At 37.9% G+C, this 20,956-nt stretch overlaps 1 protein-coding gene across 3 annotated transcripts; it reads left to right on the forward strand.

Moving 5' to 3' along the window:
- The first annotated feature begins 915 nt into the window (after positions 1-915).
- Positions 916-20,218, forward strand: LOC120635305 (serine/arginine repetitive matrix protein 1). Of its 3 annotated transcripts, XM_039906275.1 has the most exons (15): positions 917-1,020; positions 1,290-1,416; positions 3,913-4,013; positions 5,184-5,304; positions 7,580-7,675; positions 10,715-10,897; positions 11,956-12,067; positions 13,042-13,157; positions 13,682-13,808; positions 14,291-14,511; positions 16,241-16,414; positions 17,090-17,217; positions 17,816-17,925; positions 18,542-18,692; positions 19,139-20,218. In XM_039906275.1, the coding sequence occupies exons 3-14, from the start codon at positions 3,914-3,916 to the stop codon at positions 18,587-18,589; spliced, it is 1,536 nt and encodes a 511-aa protein (XP_039762209.1). In that variant the 5' UTR covers positions 917-1,020; positions 1,290-1,416; position 3,913; the 3' UTR covers positions 18,590-18,692; positions 19,139-20,218. The 3 variants fall into 3 exon arrangements, with proteins under 3 accessions (XP_039762210.1, XP_039762209.1, XP_039762211.1); XM_039906276.1 differs by lacking the exon at positions 1,290-1,416 and having other exon boundaries at positions 916-1,020; XM_039906277.1 differs by lacking the exon at positions 7,580-7,675.
- Positions 20,219-20,956: the final 738 nt, after the last annotated feature.

A 20,956-nucleotide genomic window follows, 5' to 3' on the forward strand; every position in this document is an offset into this window, starting at 1 on the left:
GTGTATGGGTGTTTGTGTGTGTGTGTGTGTGTGTCTGTGCATGTGTGTGTTTCGCGTGCGTGTGTAAGGATAGGTTTAAATATTGATACGGTTAAATTTTATCTGGTAATTCTTAATAGCTTTTCCGTTTTATCGTAATCTAGTGTTTGAAGCCGGCCTGGCTTAACCTTTATTTTACAATTATGCTTTGACAAAGAATGAATTTTTATCTCCTTGCTGGCTGCATCATATAAGAATCTGCCAAGAAAAGTTTGGTGTTTCTGAGCAAATCTGGTTCGGCACGGTGTGACACCACAAATTTTGTCTTGTCTACGCCTTTCGGTAAAATTTTCTTTAAATTGGTTTTTTGCATGTTGCCGCATTATGCTGTTGTAAATGAATAACTGTCGGACGGTCAGGACTTGACACTGTTGATAGAGGTCACCAGTTGGGTGGTCAAAGGGCCTACAAGTAGCCACCTTGAGTACCATCCTTTGAGCTCTCCCGAGTGGAAGCATGTGAGATGTACAAGATCCTCCCCAAACAGTAATACAATATGATATTAGAGATTGAGGTGATGTGATCTCAGATAATGGAACTTATGACCTTTGGTCTGAAATTACTCAATCTACGGCACCTACGGTCTGACATGATCTTTATAACCAAAGACACTAGACGATCAAGACAGACCTTTAAACACAGAAGATATTATCTTTAACAGTCTCTGGTTGGTTTGAAAACTGTGATGATATTCAAAATGTTTGTTTTTTTGCATTAATTCAAACAACATTTTGTTTTGGAAATAAATTAAGACAGGTTAATATAATAATTATTTTTTAATAAGAAAGTCAATTTAAGCAATATCAAAACACTAATATTAGTCAAGTAAGCAAAAACAAAATGTCAATAGCTGTCAAGTGGCGTGCAAATCGCAAAATCAAATCAAAATGGCCGATGGTTCGAGAAAGGTGTGTCGTGAAATATAATAAGCGATTATCGTCTGCATTGAACTTCTGTGAAAGTTTTACGTGTTTTATACTGGTTCGTAACATTGTTTTGTGATTAATTAAGGTGGATTTAGTATATTTGATGTTCAGCTGGCAGACTGCAGAGGGATGGGAATTTGTCGACAAAGGAATCTGGATGTTGTAATGGAGGTGACTCGTCGTTTGGCCTGTATCGCGAGGCCGCCGCCGCGTTCGCCCGGAGGCTGCATGTTCGCCTGGCGTGGGCTGGTACCGCGCGACCGTCCTGTCGCGATCACGTCGCGTCGCGTTTACGTGATGTTAAGTATATCGGTTGGCTTACAGCGGCGTTACTGGACATCGAGTCCTGCCGCGTGGCACCGCAGCCCGCGCCGCCCCGGGGCTTCGCCCCTCGCGAGTCGCCGCGCGCGTTCGGAGCCCTCGCTCCAAAGTACCGTTCGAAGTAAACGAGGTAAGCTTTTCAAAATTCAGTCAGGCTGCCGAAAATCAATATTCGACGCCATTTTGTGAAAGTAAAAATAGTTTATGCTTCATCTTTATTTAGGCGTCAGCTGAAATTGACTATTACAATTGAAATCCCATGATATTCACTTATTTATCCTTTGTGTGTCTGTTCACAACCATCTTTATCTTTGGCTGGACATTGTCTATTCACCCATGGCTTTGAAAAGTTAATTTGTGTGTTCATTATTATTTGGTAATTGGGATGTGTTTACATGTTCAAAGCTATCAAACTGAAATCATCAATCAATTTATTGATTTATTGATATTGGAGACAACTCTGTTGCACACAAATTTCTAAAGTGTATTTATTATAGTTTGTCAACAACATACAGACAGATATGAAAATAGGGTTTAGAACATCCTTTTCTGCAGGGAGCATTGTGAGAGCACTAATAAAGGACCTGTCAACTTAGATTAAAGTCAAAGTCAAAAATATCTTTATATTCAAGTAGGCCCATACGTGGCACTTTTGATGCTTACATTGCTTGCTTATTTGAGCACCAATGGATACTTATAAGACTAAACAGTAAATAGAGTACTCAGTTAGGACACTAAATTAGTGAAGTGTAGTTACAGTTCACTTAGTTAATGTTCTAACTGATGTTAGATAGTTAGAAACCCTAATAAATAGGTATACCATTGTAGTAATTGGGGCCCTATTTTGTACCCTATCTATCAGTACCTGTATATGGATTGGTGCAGTGGGCAGCGCCCCGAAAAACATTCATATTACTCACAAAAAAATTTTGAGTTGTTGTAATCAAACCAACAGCATTTGACTCAGAAAAAAGGGTATCCGCACCAATCAACTGTAAATCCTAGCCCTTGGGTTACAACTACGCAATAAGCCTTATAAACTTTTATATTATACTTCCATCTATGTATTTCCATTCTTTTTTATTTCCCCATCTTTAAAATAATAAACGAATAACAAACAATATTATGAATGTGTTTGTTTGCTTGATTAGACAAAATTTATGCCTTAACTAAGCAACCAATCAAAAAATTGGCATGGAGTTAGTATAAATAAATAAGTAAAATACTACGACAATACACAAATCGCCATCTAGCCCCAAAGTAAGCGTAGCTTGTGTTATGGGTACTAAGATGACTGATGAATATTTTTATGAATAATATACATAAATACTTAGAATATACATATAAACACCCAGACACTGAAAAACATTCATGCTCATCACACAAACATTTTCCAGTAGTGGGAATTGAACCCACAGCCTTGTACTCAGAAAGCAGGGTCGCTACAAACTGCGCCGATCGGCCGTCAAATGCCATTGATGTGTGTATTGTAGAGATATAAAATAAGAATAAAACACAAAGATAGAAGTAGAATTCAATGGTAGCCTTATTGTTTTTTAGCAAATCAAGGACTAGTATTAAATAAGACAGTACTATTTAAAAGACCTCTCAATTAAGTAGTTTCAGTCTTTTGTGGTGCTAATACTTTTGCACTGAATACCTTAGGAATATAGCTATACTAACTCTATTTACCTTACTATTATATCTTTAACTGATATTATTCAGAACTCTATTTTTACTATACTTACCTGGGTAATTTGTGTTACTGCTATATAAGTTAAAACTCCTTGCTTAACTTATCTGGGTAATTTATGTTACTCCTACTATTAAGAACTCTTTTTTTTTTTTATACCTTAACTGGGTTATTTCTTCTACTGCTGTATTTATTTCAAATCCTTGTTTACCTTAATTAACTAGATAAATTTGGAACTATTTGTGTATTTATAACTGTTTAATTTCTGGTTTAAGTGGAAAAAGGATGGGCACTACTGTCAGACCTGTCAATTTTACAAGTTTTAAAAGTTATCACTTTCGGGAGGGAAACTTTGACACCCAGCACCTTTTACTTTTCCAAGTTATATGCATTTAAAGCAATTAAAATATCACTTGCTTCATCGGTGAAGGAAAACATAGTGAGGAAACCTGCGCCCCTGAAAGTTCTCCATAATGTTCTCAAAGGTGTGTGAAGTCCACCAATCTGCTGAGTCAGCGTGGTGCATTACAGCCTCATAGTGGGAGGAGATCCGTAACCTGTAGTGGTCTGGTAATGGTTTGGCATGATGATGATGATGTTCAGATTTCCAACAGAATTAGCTGACTTATCATCTTAGTCCCAATGCTGCTGAATATAGCTATGATGCCAAAACAGCTGTTTTTTTTAGAAAAACTGCCATAAGTTGTTTTTCTGTTAGCTTAATGTTTTAATTCCTTATTTTCTGTATTCACTAGAAACTGAAAAGTTGATAGTTCATAAATACCTTTAAGACGCTTATATTTGAAACTTTTCTAGTCACAATAAATGTAATTGTGCTGCGTATATAAAAATAAATTAGACAGTTTTTAACAACTGATAGCATGATATATAGGAGTAGTTTGCAGTTTCAATAATATAACGCTTTGATTTCAGAATGTCGTCCCGTAGAAATGGGTCAGTGTCGCGAGCAGCTGAAACTGCCTCCAAGAACCGGTTGCATATGGATCGCAACCCACAACACTCCCGGATAAATGGTACCACAGAAAATTATCTTAACTAAGTGTTATGTAACTGTAGAATTATGTTGAAAAAGAGCAATCTGCTGAGTTTCTTGTTGGCTCTGACTTGATGTTTCAGAAGTGCTTGTAGACTGGGTCTTTTTGAAATAAATGAATTTTGAATCTTTGAATTTAAATGAAAACCGAGATATAACTTCACATGCTTCACTGCATTATTCACTGTTTCTGAGACTATATCTGTAAACCGAAGTGTTTACATATTAAATACAGAATGTTTTGAATTTGTTTGTATGGAAAAATAAATACCCTTTTTTTGATTATTTTTACACGATGATTCTTTATGAAAATATACTTAATTCAGTTACACATTCAGTTACACAAGAAACTAGTGAAGGATCATTATTTGTCTCTTTCAGCCGAACATTGCTGAAGCGAATCATTTTAAGTGTGTAATTTGAATTATTTATGTATTTCATACTAATTGGGGATGTTATATGTTATATATTTATATAGATATTTATGTTATATATTTTATTTGTATTTATATGTAATATATTTATATATATATATATATATATATATATATATTAGTTATATTTATATATATTTTATTTATATTTATAAATTTGTATAATTTTTAAATCTTATTTATTGCACCACCTACCTCTTTTCTATGTTTTTTCCTTTTACGCCATTGGTTGCCTGGATGAAATCGCTATGTAGCGATAAGGCCACCAAATTGTACTCTCTTGATATGTATTTATATCTTTGTAACTACTTTTCGTTTCTTTGGTGTACAATAGAAGTGTATTCATTCATTCATTCATTTATTACTGTCCAACTTTGTTCTCATTCAGCATGCTGTGTCTACTGAACCATGAAAGTTTTTCTTACCTGGTTGCAAGTTATGATGCAGTATAAGAGATGGTAGCGGGCTGGCATAATAGACATTGCCGTTAAAAGCCATACCCCTAATTGGTTTCTACACAGCATCGTACCCGAAAGCACTTGGTGTCATGTATTTGTCTCTCCTTAGCGCCTCAGACATAATGACCTTGGTTTAGTTAAAGTCTCCCAAAGCTGAATGCTTCATAGACAACTTGCACATGTTTAGGTATTACATGAATAATGTAAATTTAAATTTGGCTTAAGTTACATGATCCTCATATATAATTACCTTGATAGATCCATCCAACCCTGCTGGCCGCAGGAAGGAGATAGACAATGTTATGAAGAGAGCCCGCCAGGCTTCCCCCGGCAGCTGGGATAGGAAGCTGTTGGAGGTGGAAGAGAAGGATCCTAACAGGTAATTTTTATTTTTTAAATTCCAATTAAACTAGTTACGCTAGAGATGAAAGCATGCAAACATACATACAGCTATGTATATATGTTTGTATTGATGACTAGCATCCTGTAGTGTCTAATAAAAATGGTATAACTAAAATCTATAACCGAAGGACGTAATTTGGAAATTTGATATTTCCGTATACAGTATGGAATCCACAGTACTTGATTGTTTTTTATTTATTTTCAGATATTTTTATTTCTTAATCCAAAATAAACCTGTCCTCCCCAAAAAATTCTGTTGTTTTTCTATAATTGCTTTTTAATCATTATTTATTTCAATTTTATTTCATAAACATTTAGCAGTGCTATGCGAAATGACATAATTATTTCAATCGAAAGTAAATCTATGGGCATAGGTTTTTTTGTTGAATGTGAATTCCACATATCACATATTGTGCTAATTGCGTCCAGCTGGCTTGATTACTATTCACATCCTGAGTCCTGCGTTTTCCAGTGGGGAAGCTACTAATTCTCCGTTTTCTACTGATATGGTTTTTCTAGGGTGTCTACTTGTACTGCGTTTTCCAGTTGGCTGTTTACTAATGCTATGTTTTCCAGTTGGGTGTCTTTTAATGCTACGTTTTCCAGTGGGGTGTCTTTTAATGCTGCATTTTCCATTGTGGTGTCTACTAATGCTACGTTTTCCAGTTGGTTGTCTTCTAATGCTGCGTTTTCCAGTGGGATGTTTACTAATACTGCGTTTTCCATTGGTTTGTCTTCTAATGCTGCATTTTCCGTTGTGGTGTCTACTAATGCTACGTTTACCAGTGAGGTGTCTTCTAATGCTGCATTTTCCATTGTGGTGTCTACTAATGCTACGTTTTCCAGTTGGGTGTCTTCTAATGCTGCGTTTTCCAGTGGGGTGTCTTTTAATGCTGTATTTTCCATTGTGGTGTCTACTAATGCTACGTTTTCCAGTTGGGTGTCTTCTAATGCTGCGTTTTCTAGTGGGGTGTCTTCTAATGCTGCATTTTCCATTGTGGTGTCTACTAATGCTACGTTTTCCAGTTGGGTGTCTTCTAATGCTGCGTTTTCTAGTGGGGTATCTTCTAATGCTGCATTTTCCATTGTGGTGTCTACTAATGCTACGTTTTCCAGTTGGGTGTCTTCTAATGCTCTGTTTTCCAGTGGGGGGTGTCTTGTAATGCTCTATTTTTCATTGTGGTGTCTACTAATGCTACGTTTTCCAGTTGGGTGTCTTCTAATGCTGTGTTTTCCAGTGGGGTGTTTCCTAATACAGAGATTTTCAGTGTGGTATTGTCACTCCAGCACATTGGGATCCCAGCATTTTTAAATATAAATTAGAATAGCAGAACGTCGATTGGTCTGCCAATACTGCGCTTTTCAGAATGGGGTTTCCACTCCAGCAGCTTGGGACCTCAGTGTCCATGTTTCAAGCTTTATAGCCCATCTCAACTTGAACTTTAACTCAACTCTTTGAGACTCGGTAACTGTATTCTACAATGAAACTATTTAACCAGGAAATCGAAAGTTCTACCAACGTTTTGCTTTCCGGTGTAGGGTTGGAACTCCAGCACCTTGGCACCAAAAAATTCGTCCTCAGCCATTGCTAGTTTTAATTTTTACAGCTCATTGTGCAAAAGTCAAAAACAAAGTCAAAAATATCTTTATTTAAGTAGGCCCCATAGGTGGCACTTTTGATGCGTTCATTACACGAGAAGTACACGATAGTGAGATGATGGCGATAACCATATTCGTAAACTTAAAACTAAAGCTACGAGGATTCCCAACGCGTCCTGGTCTATGAAGAAGCCCACAACAAACTTAGCCGGGCTTTTTTTTGTTATCACCATCTCACATTGGCATTTAAAATTATTAGAAGAGCAACCTGGTTAGAGCTGTTCCTTTGTCTTGGATCCTATGGAGTGTTCCTTGCACAATGTACTTTTAGCTTCCACCACTTGACACTGCACAAAGTACAGAACCAAAGCACTGGAAACCCTATGTTCATCGTCAGGGCTACATGCCTAATTGTCCCTTTTTAGCTTTACAGCCAATTGAGCCAGTGTCTTTGAGTCAGTGGACCGTTATTTAATCTAGCACCTTGGGACCCCCAACTTCCTTCTTCCAAGCTATGCGCCCATTTACCAGTTGAGCTTTTTGAGCCATCTCAGTTTGGTTGTGGATCGCTTGCCGTTCCCACTGCCCGGCTAGTCTGGCAGTGCGTCTGGCAAGTTCAACTAGGTTGACCAGCAAGTCCCTGTCCGTTGTAGGTGGCGTCACACGGGCTATAAGCAGATGTACCTGGATGGCTCCGGGTCGGTATCCCCCCCCGCGCGACGTTCCCGCTCCCCGCAAAGGCGATCCAGGTACCATCTGAATATCCGTTATACTCACCAGCTCGGTAGACATCGGAAGGAGGTTTTTTTTTTAAATATAAATAGGTTCGCTCGCACGGACGCCTCTTTAGACTCTAGTTTAACGATTGACGACACAGTGGTCGGAGCTTTAAAAAACACCTCATAACTGTTCCAACGTCATGCAGTATTTTGTCATATCCACTGACGGCGTCTTTCTTGACGTCAGAACCTTGAAAAAACACTGCATAACTGTTCCAACGTTATGCCGCGCGCTTATTAATGAGGCCGTCGCCACTTATTAATACACGTGGCATAACGTCGCAATAGCTGTGCAGAGTTTTGTCACTTTCACTGACGGCGCCTTCTAACGTCAGAACACTGTATAACTTTTCCAACGTTACGCTGCCTTTATTAATAAAGCCATCACCACTTTATTAATAAACGTAGCATAACGTCGCAATCGCTGTTTAGTGTTTTGTCGCACTTTCACGAACGGCTACTTTCAAACCGCAGGGCTTCAAAAATAAACGTTATGCCGGGCCTTTATTAATAAGGTCCTTAACTCTTATTTATAAACGTGGCATAACGTCGCAACAGGTGTGCAGTGTTTTGCCACACTTCAACCGACGGCACCTTTCGAATGCAAAAGTGTGAAAAACACTGCATAGCTGTTCCGATGTAATGCCGGCTTTATTAATAAGGCCATCACCACTTTATCAATAAACGTGGCATAACGTCGCAACAGGTTTGCAGTGTTTTGGCACACTTCTACCGACGGTGCCTATCGAATGCAAGAGTGTGAAATAGCACTGCATAACTGTTCCGATGTTATGCCACATTTATAAGGCCTATAGTTTTAGTGAGGCCTATAAAAAATATGAAAACAGTAGTCATACTAAACTGTATGAGTTTTTTTTTTTTTGGTTGATGTTATAGTTGGGGTTGCCTGCAGTTTTATTTAATTCTTACAACAATTTGGTTTGGAACATAATTTGTTTTTTTTTTTTTAATATATGTGTATATGATGACAATACTCACATCGCCATCTAGCCCCAAAGTAAGCTTAGCTTGTGTTATGAGTAATAAGATGACTCATGAATATTTTTATAAATAACTAGCGTACCGAGCCCGCTTCGCCGGGCTAGATTTTCCTTTATTTAATTTAAATAATAAACTTACATCATTACATTTTTAAATTGAGTCTCATAATATATTTAATCATTTATTTCTCTCCGTATTCATTCTCTTCTCGAGCGGGTGAAGATCATTTTCTACACCCATGTACACCCAATAATAGAATATCATCATAGTGAATAAAAGCTGTATTTGACAGTTTGACAGTTCAAAAATAGGAGTGCTCCGATCGTCACAAAACTTTACAGGATTACTCGCCAGGTCAATCTGGAGATTCCCTGAAAGTTTCATTGAAATCGGTCCAGCCGTTTCGGAGCCTATACGGAACATACCCACACACTTTCTCTTTTATATATATGTAGATATACATAAACACTTAGAATATACATATAGACACCCAGACACTGAAAAAACATTCATGCTCACCACACAAATATTTTCCAGGTGTGGGAATCGAACCCACGGCCATGAGCTCAGAAAGCAGGGTCGCTGCAAACTGAGCTAATCGGCCTTCTAATATAATATAATCAAAGCTTAAGTTACGGAGGTGGGCGTGGCGGCTGGAACGCATTTCTAAACTTTCCCTGACGCCATCGTGGTTATTGATCCAATACAATCTGATCATAAATAAATGAATGTTTAATTTTTTTTTAAAGTTTGAATGCATTTGTTCATTGTTTTGATAACGTCCCACGACGCATTGGTAAAGCGCTGTGGTCTTATGGTATAAACTGGGATGTCCAGGGTTCGACCTCCCACATGTAAGACCACTGCAGTGCTATCTGTGTACAGTAGTAAACCTTAGCATAATGACAAGGTTGCTTGGAAGCATCCGGCTTAGCTTTCATCTCTCACAAGATAGAAAAATGTAAAATGTAAATTGTTGATATTGGAAAAGAGCAACTGCTGAGTTTCTTGCCGGCTTCTTCTCGGTAGAATCTGCCTTCCGAACCGGTGTTAGAGTCACTACACACAGACAGACTTGACGTTTCAAAAGTGCTTATATTAGGCCTACTATGATAAATGAATTTTAAAATTTTGAATTTTTTGTATCGCCTAAATCAAATGCCTAAACATTTAGGCGATGTCTATAGATAAAAAAGGTTTCACCAACTCTTAGGTTATAACTATTGGTGAATAAAGAAGTTGGTAGCAAGTGAAAACTGGCATTAGGGTCCCACTGTTGGGCACAGGCCTCAGAGGAGGGATGGTTATAGAGCATAGACCCACTATGTTGCTTGTGTGAGGGTTGGTGGGCTGGAACGATTATTTTTATTGTCAGTCTAGTCGAGAAGTTAAAAATGTTACAAAATAGATAGCTTTTTAGGCATCATTCCGGATCCATTGAGCTATCGCACATGATTTTAAGAGCAGTATCTGTATTTTGTACCATTTTCAACTTGTCGACTAGACTTGTAATTTCAAGCTGGTATTGGGTTTTTATTGTATAGTTGGTAGAGTCACTAAAAACAGACAGACTTGACGTTTCAAAAGTGCTTATATTAGGCCTACTTGAAATAAATGAATTATGAATTTGAATTTGAATTTGTTGTAGGAGTAAATAGATCAATTTCCAACAAATATGCTGTCATTCTATAATAAATAAATAAATATATATATTACGCCAATACACACATGGCCATCTAGCCCTAAAGTAAGCGTAGCTTGTGTTATGGGTACTAAGATGTCTGACCAGTATTTTTTTATGAATAATATACGTAAATACTTATAATATACAAATAAACACCCAGACACTGCAAAACATCCATCCATGTTCATTGCACAAACATTTTCTGCTGCCCTCTGCGTCAATCGGCTGTCAATAACAATAACACTGTTTTAAGGATAGTAAGCCCCATGGCATTTATGTATAGAAAATAATTAAATCTAAAAAAGTATTCCTCTTGTCCACAGGTCCCCGCTGGGTCCGAACCAGTCCAGGTCACTCAGACGTTCCCGGTCCCCACTCGGCCGCAGAACCCGGTCTCCCCTGATTAGGCGATCCCGAAGCCCTGTCGGACGGCGTTCCCCACGCAAGTCGCGTTCCCGAAGCCTGAGGCGGAGCCCTAGACGTAGCCCTCGTAGGAGCCCTATCAGGTAAGCTTGAAAGATCTGCTGCTGAGTGCTGCTACATTAAGATAAATTCTTTCAGCCTCATTAGTTTGAAGGCATTATTTCGCTTATCAATTTACGCGTTACTAGTTTGTACTGATATTTCCTCTCAGTGAAAATAAAACTTGCAAATAATTTTATAATTGTTAATAATATTTTACAAGGCACAAGTCTCATCTCAGAACGAGTATTTTTTGGCCGTAGTCACGATTGTGAGTCAAATATTTCTTCATTCAAATAGGCACATATATGGCACTTTTGATGCGTACATTACATGTAAAATATGTATAACATAGAAGCGAGTTGATGGCGACAACTGAATTCGTCAACTTAACGATCTAAATATAAGGAATAACAAGTTTTTATTAAACAAATAGCTTAAGCTACATATATATATATATATATATAATCCCTAAAGTTACCTGGAATAGTAGCTAATAATTTGATTTTTAAAAATGTTACTATTACTTGATACTAAATCATTGATTGTAAAAGGGAAATTTTAAGCAATTTATTAATAACTTAAATTAAAATTCCAATTAAAATATTTCTTTATTCAAATAGGCACATAGATAGCAAATTTGATGCGTTGATTATATACACAATGTGTACATAGTAGTGATGGCGTAACTTAAAACTAAAGCTACAAGAGTTCCAAACGCGGCCTGGTCTAAGAAGAAGCCCACAACAAACTTAGCTGGGTGTTCTTTTTGTTATCACCATTTCACATTGTGATTTGAAAATATTAAGGAAGCAACCTGGTTAGAGCAACTGTTCACACCCAAGCTTTTTCATCGTTTATGTAATCCTTTATACTATAACAGGAATTTTCTATAAGCTTACGCTTAATACAAACTTACTTTTTTTGAAACATCCCCAAGGTATTAACCGGTAATTTATTGTAAAATTGTATACAATTGCCTTTAAACGAGTTGCTTATTTTCTGTAGTGCACTACAAGTTTAAACATGCTGGATTTAATAGAACAAAACGTTTCTAATATTTGTACAGTAGTTTTTTTTTTACCTGTATTTTCTATTCCAGACGCGCCATAAGCCCCCGTCGCAGGCGCAGCGTGAGCCCGAGACCCCGGCGTACCCGCCCGCCTCCCCCGCCAAGGGGGGTGAGGCCCCCTAGCCCGCCGGATCCCAGGAAGGTAATAAAAAAAAATATATAAATAAATATACTATGACAATACATACATGGCTATCTAGCCCCAAAGTAAGCATAGCTTGTGTTAAGGGTTCTGAGATGACTGATGAATATTTTTATGAATTATATACATAAATACTTCTAATATACAGATAAATACCCAGATACTGAAAAACACTTAATTTCATCACCCACACATCTTCCAGCTGTGGGAATCGAACCCACGGCCTTGGGCTCAGAAAGCAGGGTCGCTGCCCACTGCGCCAGTCGGCCGTCAAATAAAGAATTAGTATATAAATAAATATAAATATACTAAGCCAGTACACAAATTTATTTCAAGTAGGCATAATATAAGCACTTTTGAAACGTCAGGTCTGTCTGTGTGTAGTGACTCCCATATACATAAGTCGTGATAGCCTAGTGGGTAGGACTTGACTTCGCTTTTGAGGGCCCGAGTTCGAACCCCAGCACGCACCTCTAACTTTTCTGAGTTATGTGCGTTTTAAGCAATTAAAATATCACTTGGGTTTAACGGTGCAAGAAAACGTTGTGCATGCCTGAGCGTTCTGAACTACGGGAGGAGACCCGTGCCCTTTAGCTGGCCGATAATGGGTTCATATAAAAATGCATCACCATTTTGATATCCACTAATTATCGGCATGATACATACATACATATATACACCCAGACACTGAAAAACATTAATCGTCATCAAACAAATATTTTTCAGTTGTGGGAATCGAACCCACTTCCTTGGACTCTAAAAGCCGGGTCGCTGCCCACTGCGCCAATATAGTCATAATATAGTGTGACAAAGTTGTTAAACTTTAAAAGTTCTAAACAAAAGTCCGCGGCAGCATATATCTATCTTTGAATGTTGACTTATACGCGGAAGAAGTCTCCAGTAGTACTAGTATATAAAACATCAGAAGTGGGATCACTTAATCATTGCTCTAACAAAGCTCATTTTGTTTACAGTCTTCACCATCTGGCTCATCGGCAAGCACCTGCTCAGATGAATCTTGCTCGGTGTGCTCAGCTAAGAACAAGAAGGGGCCACCCAAACCTGGCGCGAAAGTTCCACCACCGCCACCGTAAGTTGTTTATACTATTTACTTGCTTGTCCGTCTGTTTGTCTTTCTTCAAATTGTCCAGGGTTATACATAGGTAGTACGTTAGGGTTCATACATAGTTGTAGATCTTAAAAAAAATTAAAGTATTCAGTATCGCTAAGCCTTACATGAGGAGTTTTCTGCTGTCCACTGAGGAGTTCTGTCCTCTAGCTCTCACCTCAGCTTGGGCAAAATTAATCACATTATAACCTCTTTAGTACAAAAATAATTATTTAAATCGGTTATAATTTTTCGGAGTTATGGTGTAAAATCTTCAAACACTCATCCCCTTTACCAATGGAACAGAGCTTAATGTCGGGATAAAAAGTATCCTATATTACTTCTAACAATTCCAAGAAGATGTCTACAAAGTTTCAGGAGGATCGGTTAAGTAGTTTTTGCTCGAAAGCGTAACAAACAAACTTAATTGACATTTATAATATTAGTAGGGATTTCATTTGTCAAAGTGAAATATTCATTCTCTGTATTTACCTTTTTTCTTACAGAAGTCAGGCACCTTCGGCGCCTGCAGTGAAACGTCCCCCGCCCCCCAACACTGGTAGGGCTGTGGTACAACCCACCCGGGAACTGCTCAAAGCTAGAGAGAACAGCAAAAGGTCCAGAGAAGAAAAGGTACGTATTTTAGTTGTAGAGCAGATATGTCTGCGAACGATATCGTAGTTCAAAAAAAAATCAGAATTCAAGTAGGCCCAGTTTTTATAAGCACTTTTGAAACGCCAAGTCAGTCTTTGTAGTTTTGTCTGTTCAGTTTGTAGTGACGTGAGTGTGTAATGTGAAACATCTATAGACGGTGGGTAAACATAATTGTTGGCGTGGCCTGAGATCTGTTTGGTGTGGAGTATAAGGATTGAATAATTTATAAATTACACCATACAGACTATCCTGCTTTTCGCGGAGTATAGCAAATTAATCTTAATTTTCATCATGGAATTCCGAAAAGTAACGCCTGCTTCCATCCATCCAATATTCCATTTTTGTTTTAAAGATTGCAATAGTTAGGAAACACAGAACTCGGGCGGGCGTTCCCGATCCCAGCCGTATAAGAAAAGAAGACTCAACAATAAGACGATTCTAACAGGTGCATAATTCAACAGGTGCTGGAATGGCAACGTTCCCAGCTGGCGGTGCGGCCAACGGCCCCCATACCGCCTGCGAACATAAAACGCGAGGGCGAACGTCGCCGCGACCGCCCGCCGCGTCCGGAACGCGCCGAGCGTCCCGAACGCGGCGTTTCACCCGCCGCCATCGCCGCGGCCCTGGCCGACAGCGACAGCGACTCTGAAACAGATGCGAGCTCCGAACCACCACCGCAGAGGTAACTGACACTAAACTACTTTTAGGAAATTTATTATGGCAAAATAAGTATTGTAAGCGTTAAAGTTTTTGTTTTTCATTTTTGTTTCAATTTGAAAAAAAAATCTGTTTTTTTTTGTATTATAATTGCTTGGTAGGTACTTATTCCTAAGCAATTGTGGTTAATGTTATCGTATTATATGGGGCCATCCATAAAGTACGTCACGCGTTAATGGGGAGGGAGGGTATCACCGAAGTGTGACATCGTGTGACAAGGGGCATGGGGGGGTCAATACTTTTGTGACGTCACATGTTAAAATTTAAAATACTAAAACGCAAAGTTTGGATGTGAATTAAAAATTTAGATTTTATTAGATTATTATTTAATAAAAATAAGTAAAAAATGAAAATAGCTGTTTTCTCTCGATTATTTTTAAATACATACATAAATTTAAAAAATGTGTGACGTCACATCAGGAGGGGGGGGTTATAAAAATTTGACAACCTGTGAAAAGGACGGGGGGAGGGGTTCAAAAGTCCTAAAATTCGTGTGACGTACTTTATGGATGGCCCCTATGTAATACCCAGGTCGTGGAAACTTCATTGTTTTATGTGATACAAAAATACGGCATTACTTTTATGTGTAATAGTACTGTTTGTTTCCCTTGAAACGCTAAATAAAAATTAAATAAACTTTACACAGCTTCCCCAACTTCTAACGACATCCGGACGTGGGCTCGCACCACGATCTCGGTAGCTTGCGGACTAATCACCGTCCGTAACCACTTTCACTCCGATCGTCCCCTGAGCCGAGGTTCGGCCTCACATGAGGCGCCCTAAGGCCGATGATCCCTTCGCTTCTTCGAGCCCTGGGGTGTTCAAACTCTTCCTGGCAGAGCCCCATTCCGAGGCTCGCCAACAAGCCCGCGTTACGCTGTTAAAATCATTAGGGTTAATCAGCTACACAACCCGAAAAAATAAAAATAAAAAACCCGACAGCTACAGCGACTGAGCTACGAACCGAATAGTAAAAAGAGGGTGTGCTTAAGACTTCACGGCAAAAGTCAAAACAATAACAATTACTGTGTTCTTTAAAATCTTTAGGATTTACAATGTTTTTTCATTATACAATATTATCACGATAAACGCCTAACTACACACACTAGCCTAACAATGTAAACCAAATAATTATAATTACCTACCAATAATAACTATTAAATTAACAAAGACTTATAAGGTATGAATTGAATATACTTAACACAGCGACATAACAGCGAAATGCAGCCGACTGTGTCTTTCACTGGTACACTCGGCGGTCCCGAGTTCACCCGACGGGGCGATCGATTCATCTCCGAACGTGACGGTTCAACCTAACTTGCAACCTAAATAAATATAATAACAGGAAATACTGTCGACAGCCGGTTGGCGCTGTGGGCACCGACCCTGCTTTTCACGGCCTTAGATGCAGGCCTTGGATTCGATTCCCAATGCGTTATAAAAAATTAAAAAAATGCTTTTTTAACTTGTTTTTAAATTATTTTAAACAATTTATTTATTTATTGAATTAAAAAAAAAACTGCGATGTGCCGAAAGAAGATTTCAAATACTTTACAATTTTTTAATATAGCTTAGAACAAAACTAATAATATATTTATATAGATCTACCTGTTTTATGTACCTAATAAACAATGAGCATTCTAATCGCTATTACCAACTAGAATATATGTAATAAAAATGTTTGCACTTCACAGATTAACCCTGTCAGAGCGTTTCGGCAAGATGGCGCAGTGGTCGGCCGCGAGGTGCGCTCGTCTTGAGAACATGCGTATCACGCGACGGGAGAGTCAGCTACACGTGCACATTGAGCGGGACGACCCCGCGGACCCCCGGGAACCCGTCGTGCACTCCCCCAATGGAGACTACCCGTGAGTACAACGTGAATCAATGAATGAATGAATATACTTTCATTGCACACCACAAAAAGTACAAAAAAAAAAAAAAGGAAAGTATAACAAAACAACGTATACAGTTTGGCCGCGCGCCGAATACTAGACAATATGAACGCATCGCATGATCGATGTTTAATAGGACATTCAGTAGATAGAACACAGTTTGTTTGAACGCTCGGACGCGCGATCATTTTGGTCGGAAGCACGCATCATCGCACGAGCGATTACAATTGGACGGCGCCTTAGGAATGCTTATCAAAATATCTACCCATTATTGCATGGCATTTAATAATGATTTCACGCAACATATTTACATACAATGTTCCTTTCAATCTTCTTGACGGCCAATTGGCGCAGTTTGCAGCAACCCTGCTCTCTGAGTCCAGGGCCGTGGGTTCGATTCCCACAACTGAAAAATGTTTGTGTGATGAGCATGAATGTTTGTCAGTGTCTGGGTGTTTATATGTATATTCTATGTATTTATGTATATTATTCATAAAAAAAATATTCATCAGTCGTCTTAGTACCCAAAACACAAGCTACGCTTACTTTGGGGCTAGATGGCGGTGTGTGTATTGTCGTAGTATATTTATTTATTTAAAAAGAAAAAAAAAAAAATTATTATTACTATAAATAAAATTGTTGTAACAGTGGCCTGGATCCCGCTCCGGTGGGAAGCTACCCTGAAGAGCTGCTAGCCGTCGCACCCGGTGGATTACCGTCTTGGGACGACGTCCGCGTGCGATATGAATACTACAAGAAACGTGGATATTTGAGAGGTGAGTCCGTCTTTACATATTAATGCTAAACTCAACCTTTTCATCATTTTCTCGCCTTATCTCATAGAAATATGACGAGGGAAACAAAGATATAGAGATAGAAGTGCCCATAACAAACCTAGCCAGGGTTTCTATTTTCTTTGTAATTTCTGAACAATCTTTATATTCAAATGTCTTCTCTAATTCTTATCTCCCAAAATTAACTCTCTATTTACGCACCGAACCTAACAAGAATAAGATACAAATCAGATATTGTAATGTTAACATCTCCGTCATAACTCATGAATACAACCGATTGACCCTGCTCTCTGAGTCCAAGGCCGACGGTTCAATTCCCACAATGGGAAAATGTTTGTGTGAGGAACATGAATGTTTTTCAGTGTCTGGGTGTTTATATGTATATTATGAGTATTTATGTATATTATTCATAAAAAATATTCATCGGTCATCTTAGTACCCATAACACAAGCTACGCTTACTTTGGGGCTAGATGGCGATGTGTGCATTGTCTGAGTATATTTATTTATTTATTAAAAAAAAAACTAAATACCTACTAGGATTAAATAACAAAATTTAATCCTGTTATCTGTCGTTCCAGGCTTGACTCTCGGAGATTACGTGAAGTGGGAGGAGTGGTGGTACAAGTACCAGGAGTGGCTGAAAAGGGAGCGCGCCTACGAGCGATGGGCTGATGGTGACCAGGGCACGGTAATACTAATAATATGCAAAATATATGCCACGAAAATAGGAAATAATGATGATACTTTCTTTATATAGTTGTAGCAGAAGTTTTTGTCGACCTGCTGACACTTGCTCACACGAGGGTTGCAGTACTATAAGACAGGAGGAAGAGGTCAGGAAAATCTGGGAATTTATAATTTCCAAGTTCTTGTTTGGTCTGGTGGAAAACTTGCTGCCTTTGCTAGAATGCACCATGATAACATACCCCAATCTCCAATTGGAAAGAACATTTATATGTCCTTCTACAGTTTTACCCACTCTCGAGTACACGGGTAGAAGTTATATCCAAGTGTACTTATATTATCAAAGGGGGTTTAACTTCTCTTTGGCCCTGTTGCAGTGTTTACCAATAAATTTTATCCATTGACAGTGGATATAATCGGGTAGGGATAAAATTATTGTCTCCTGCCTATGATGCACATTGCAGTACAGCCAATTAACCTTACAGTTAATTTGCTGTTATCCGCGAAACTATACAAATCTGCACAGTGCCATGAATAATTATCATTCGATCTTTATACGATTTAAACGCCACGTAGTTTTTGGTCCTTCGAGCCGGATTGAAGCCACGCTTATGTTGCAGACACGCCGCGAGCGCCGTCGTCGAGGGGGCCGCCACAGACGAAGCTGAGGGCGCGCCGCCCCCGCGGCGGTCCTCTGCGTGGACCTCGCCGCGGGGGCCGCACATCGCTAAGGTGTGCGACCGACGGCGCCTCGCTTCAACCCGCTCACTGGTGAGTTCACAGCCACTGAACCACTAGTGGAAGCATTGACAGCCTTAATATCATAATATAAACCCATTACCAACATTACAGGGTTATGGCTAAAGTCCACCAAACTAACCCTGTGCAGATTGGTGGACTCTAAACACCTTCGAGAACTCTTAGGTATTTAATTTCCTCACAATGTTACTTTAACTACATTAATACTTATAACATACAGATAAACACCCAGTCAATCGAAAACTTGACTAAGGAAAAAAGGCTTGGGCAGTGACCCTGCATTCTGTGTGTTCGATTCCCACGAAAATGTTTGTGTAATTTACAATTTAAACAACTGTAGTATTATTATATTTGAAACAACAGAAAATCTATAGTGCACGTGTCACACATATTAAAATCAAATATTAAAATAGTTGAGGACCCTATAAAATAATTAATTGTCTTTTTTTCTTTTCCAGGCACAAATATGTCGGCAAATTCCACAAGTAAATCAATTATTCATCATCTTTGAAATTAATGTTATTGAAAGTGTTATTTGTAAAAAGAAAACAGTGAAATGTGTCAGTGCGTGTTTCAAAATGCCTGAATGTCGAGGTGTTCTAGACTTTTCTAAGTGAGTGCTTATTAATATTTGATCAAATTACTTATATAAATTGTATATTATAATGAATATAAAATATATTTGTGTCACCGTTGCTTATACAGCGAATAGACCTTAGTGTTGGTTATAATTGTAATTTAAAAAGAAATTGATGAGTTTAATTTTTGTTTAAATGCAAGTGCAATAATTTAGTAAAGTGTAGTTCCCTTAAGTCACAAAGCGATGCCCTCTTTACTTCTGTGTAACCAAACACAGAAAATCTGTTAGCACAAGAGCTCTCAGTACCACATGTATAATGAGTATACTCCTGTTTAAAGTATAAACCTGTTTGTATACTCATTGAGAGTAAGGGCGCGCAAGTAACACATTAGCGTGTTTGTACACTTGGTTACCAAAAGTAAAGATATAATGCATAAGTATAGTTCTCTTAATACAATGCCCTCTTTATTTGTGTGTAAACAAACACTAAAATATGTTAGTACCGTGTGTATAATGGAAAAATACTGTATAGCTTGTAGTTGTTTATACACATAAGAACGAACAACTTTTGTTCTAAGACTTTTTAACTCAATAGTTTATTAAATAAAAAATATTTAATACCCATTTTTTCACGACAGTTTAGACTTTACAGTAATAACATGATTTATAATTTTTTTGTATGAAATAAATTAATACTGAATTTTGAAAAGTCGTAGAACCTAAGTAGTTAGTTTTAATGATGCGAACTACAAAGGCGAGAGCTTTCTGCTATTTTTTATTTAAACCTGTATAGTAAATAAAATGCGTTTTTGGTCTTGTGGTGAACAGTTTCGACTGCATATCGAAATTTATAAAATATCACTTGCTTCAGCGGTGAAGGAAAGAATAGTAAGAAAACCTGTATGTTATGAAAATTAAGCTTAATTTGCTATACTCAACGAGCAGCATTAGAATCTGTATGGTGTAATTTATAATTTCTTCAATCCTTATACTCCACACCAAACAGATCTTCGGCCATGTACCCTCTACGCACGTTTCGCTCCGAAACCGGAGCATTTTCAGACTTAACTATGAATAATTGTTAAAATTGATTGAAGGAATTAATAATTACACCATACAGATTCTCCTGCTGTTTGTGAAGTGTAGCAAATTAAGCTTAATTTTCATAATATATTATAGATTTCCGCATAGTAACGACTGCTTCTATCCAAATAAACCTGTATGTACATTAATATCCAAGAGATAGACACAGCATACTAACTTTTTTTTAAGACAGCTCTATATTAAGGTTAGATAGTGTGATAAAATTAATAGTAATTAAGTTATATTATTCACTAATGGCGTACGTAGGTTAACATTTTAATGTGATTTATAATTGCATGGATATGGAGTTTTTTATATACTGTCCGCATCCGCAATGCATGATTACACTTTTATTGTACACCACATAAAAATTATACAGGAAAAATTATAAAAAACTAGTTTATACGATATACAATTAGGCGGCCTTATCGCTACATAGCGATCTCTTTCAGGCAATCAATGGCGTAAAACACTGCTCAAGACGAGAGGTAGGTTGCGCAAATAAATATATTTATAATTATAGCCATATATACATAGTCATGCTTCTTTCAATGCGAAAGGATATACAATAACTTGTAATATGGAAATGCAATATTGTCCAAAAGTTTTACAA

Source organism: Pararge aegeria, chromosome 26, assembly GCF_905163445.1.
Source record: "Pararge aegeria chromosome 26, ilParAegt1.1, whole genome shotgun sequence".
Lineage (NCBI taxonomy): Eukaryota > Metazoa > Arthropoda > Insecta > Lepidoptera > Nymphalidae > Pararge > Pararge aegeria.

Coding starts and splice junctions, on each gene's coding strand:
- LOC120635305 (XM_039906276.1), top strand. CDS start 3,914: ATGTCGTCCCGTAGAAATGGGTCAGTGTCGCGAGCAGCTGAAACTGCC. Junction 14,512..16,240: donor TCCGAACCACCACCGCAGAG/GTAACTGACACT, acceptor TGCACTTCACAG/ATTAACCCTGTCAGAGCGTT. Junction 16,415..17,089: donor TCCCCCAATGGAGACTACCC/GTGAGTACAACG, acceptor TTGTTGTAACAG/TGGCCTGGATCCCGCTCCGG.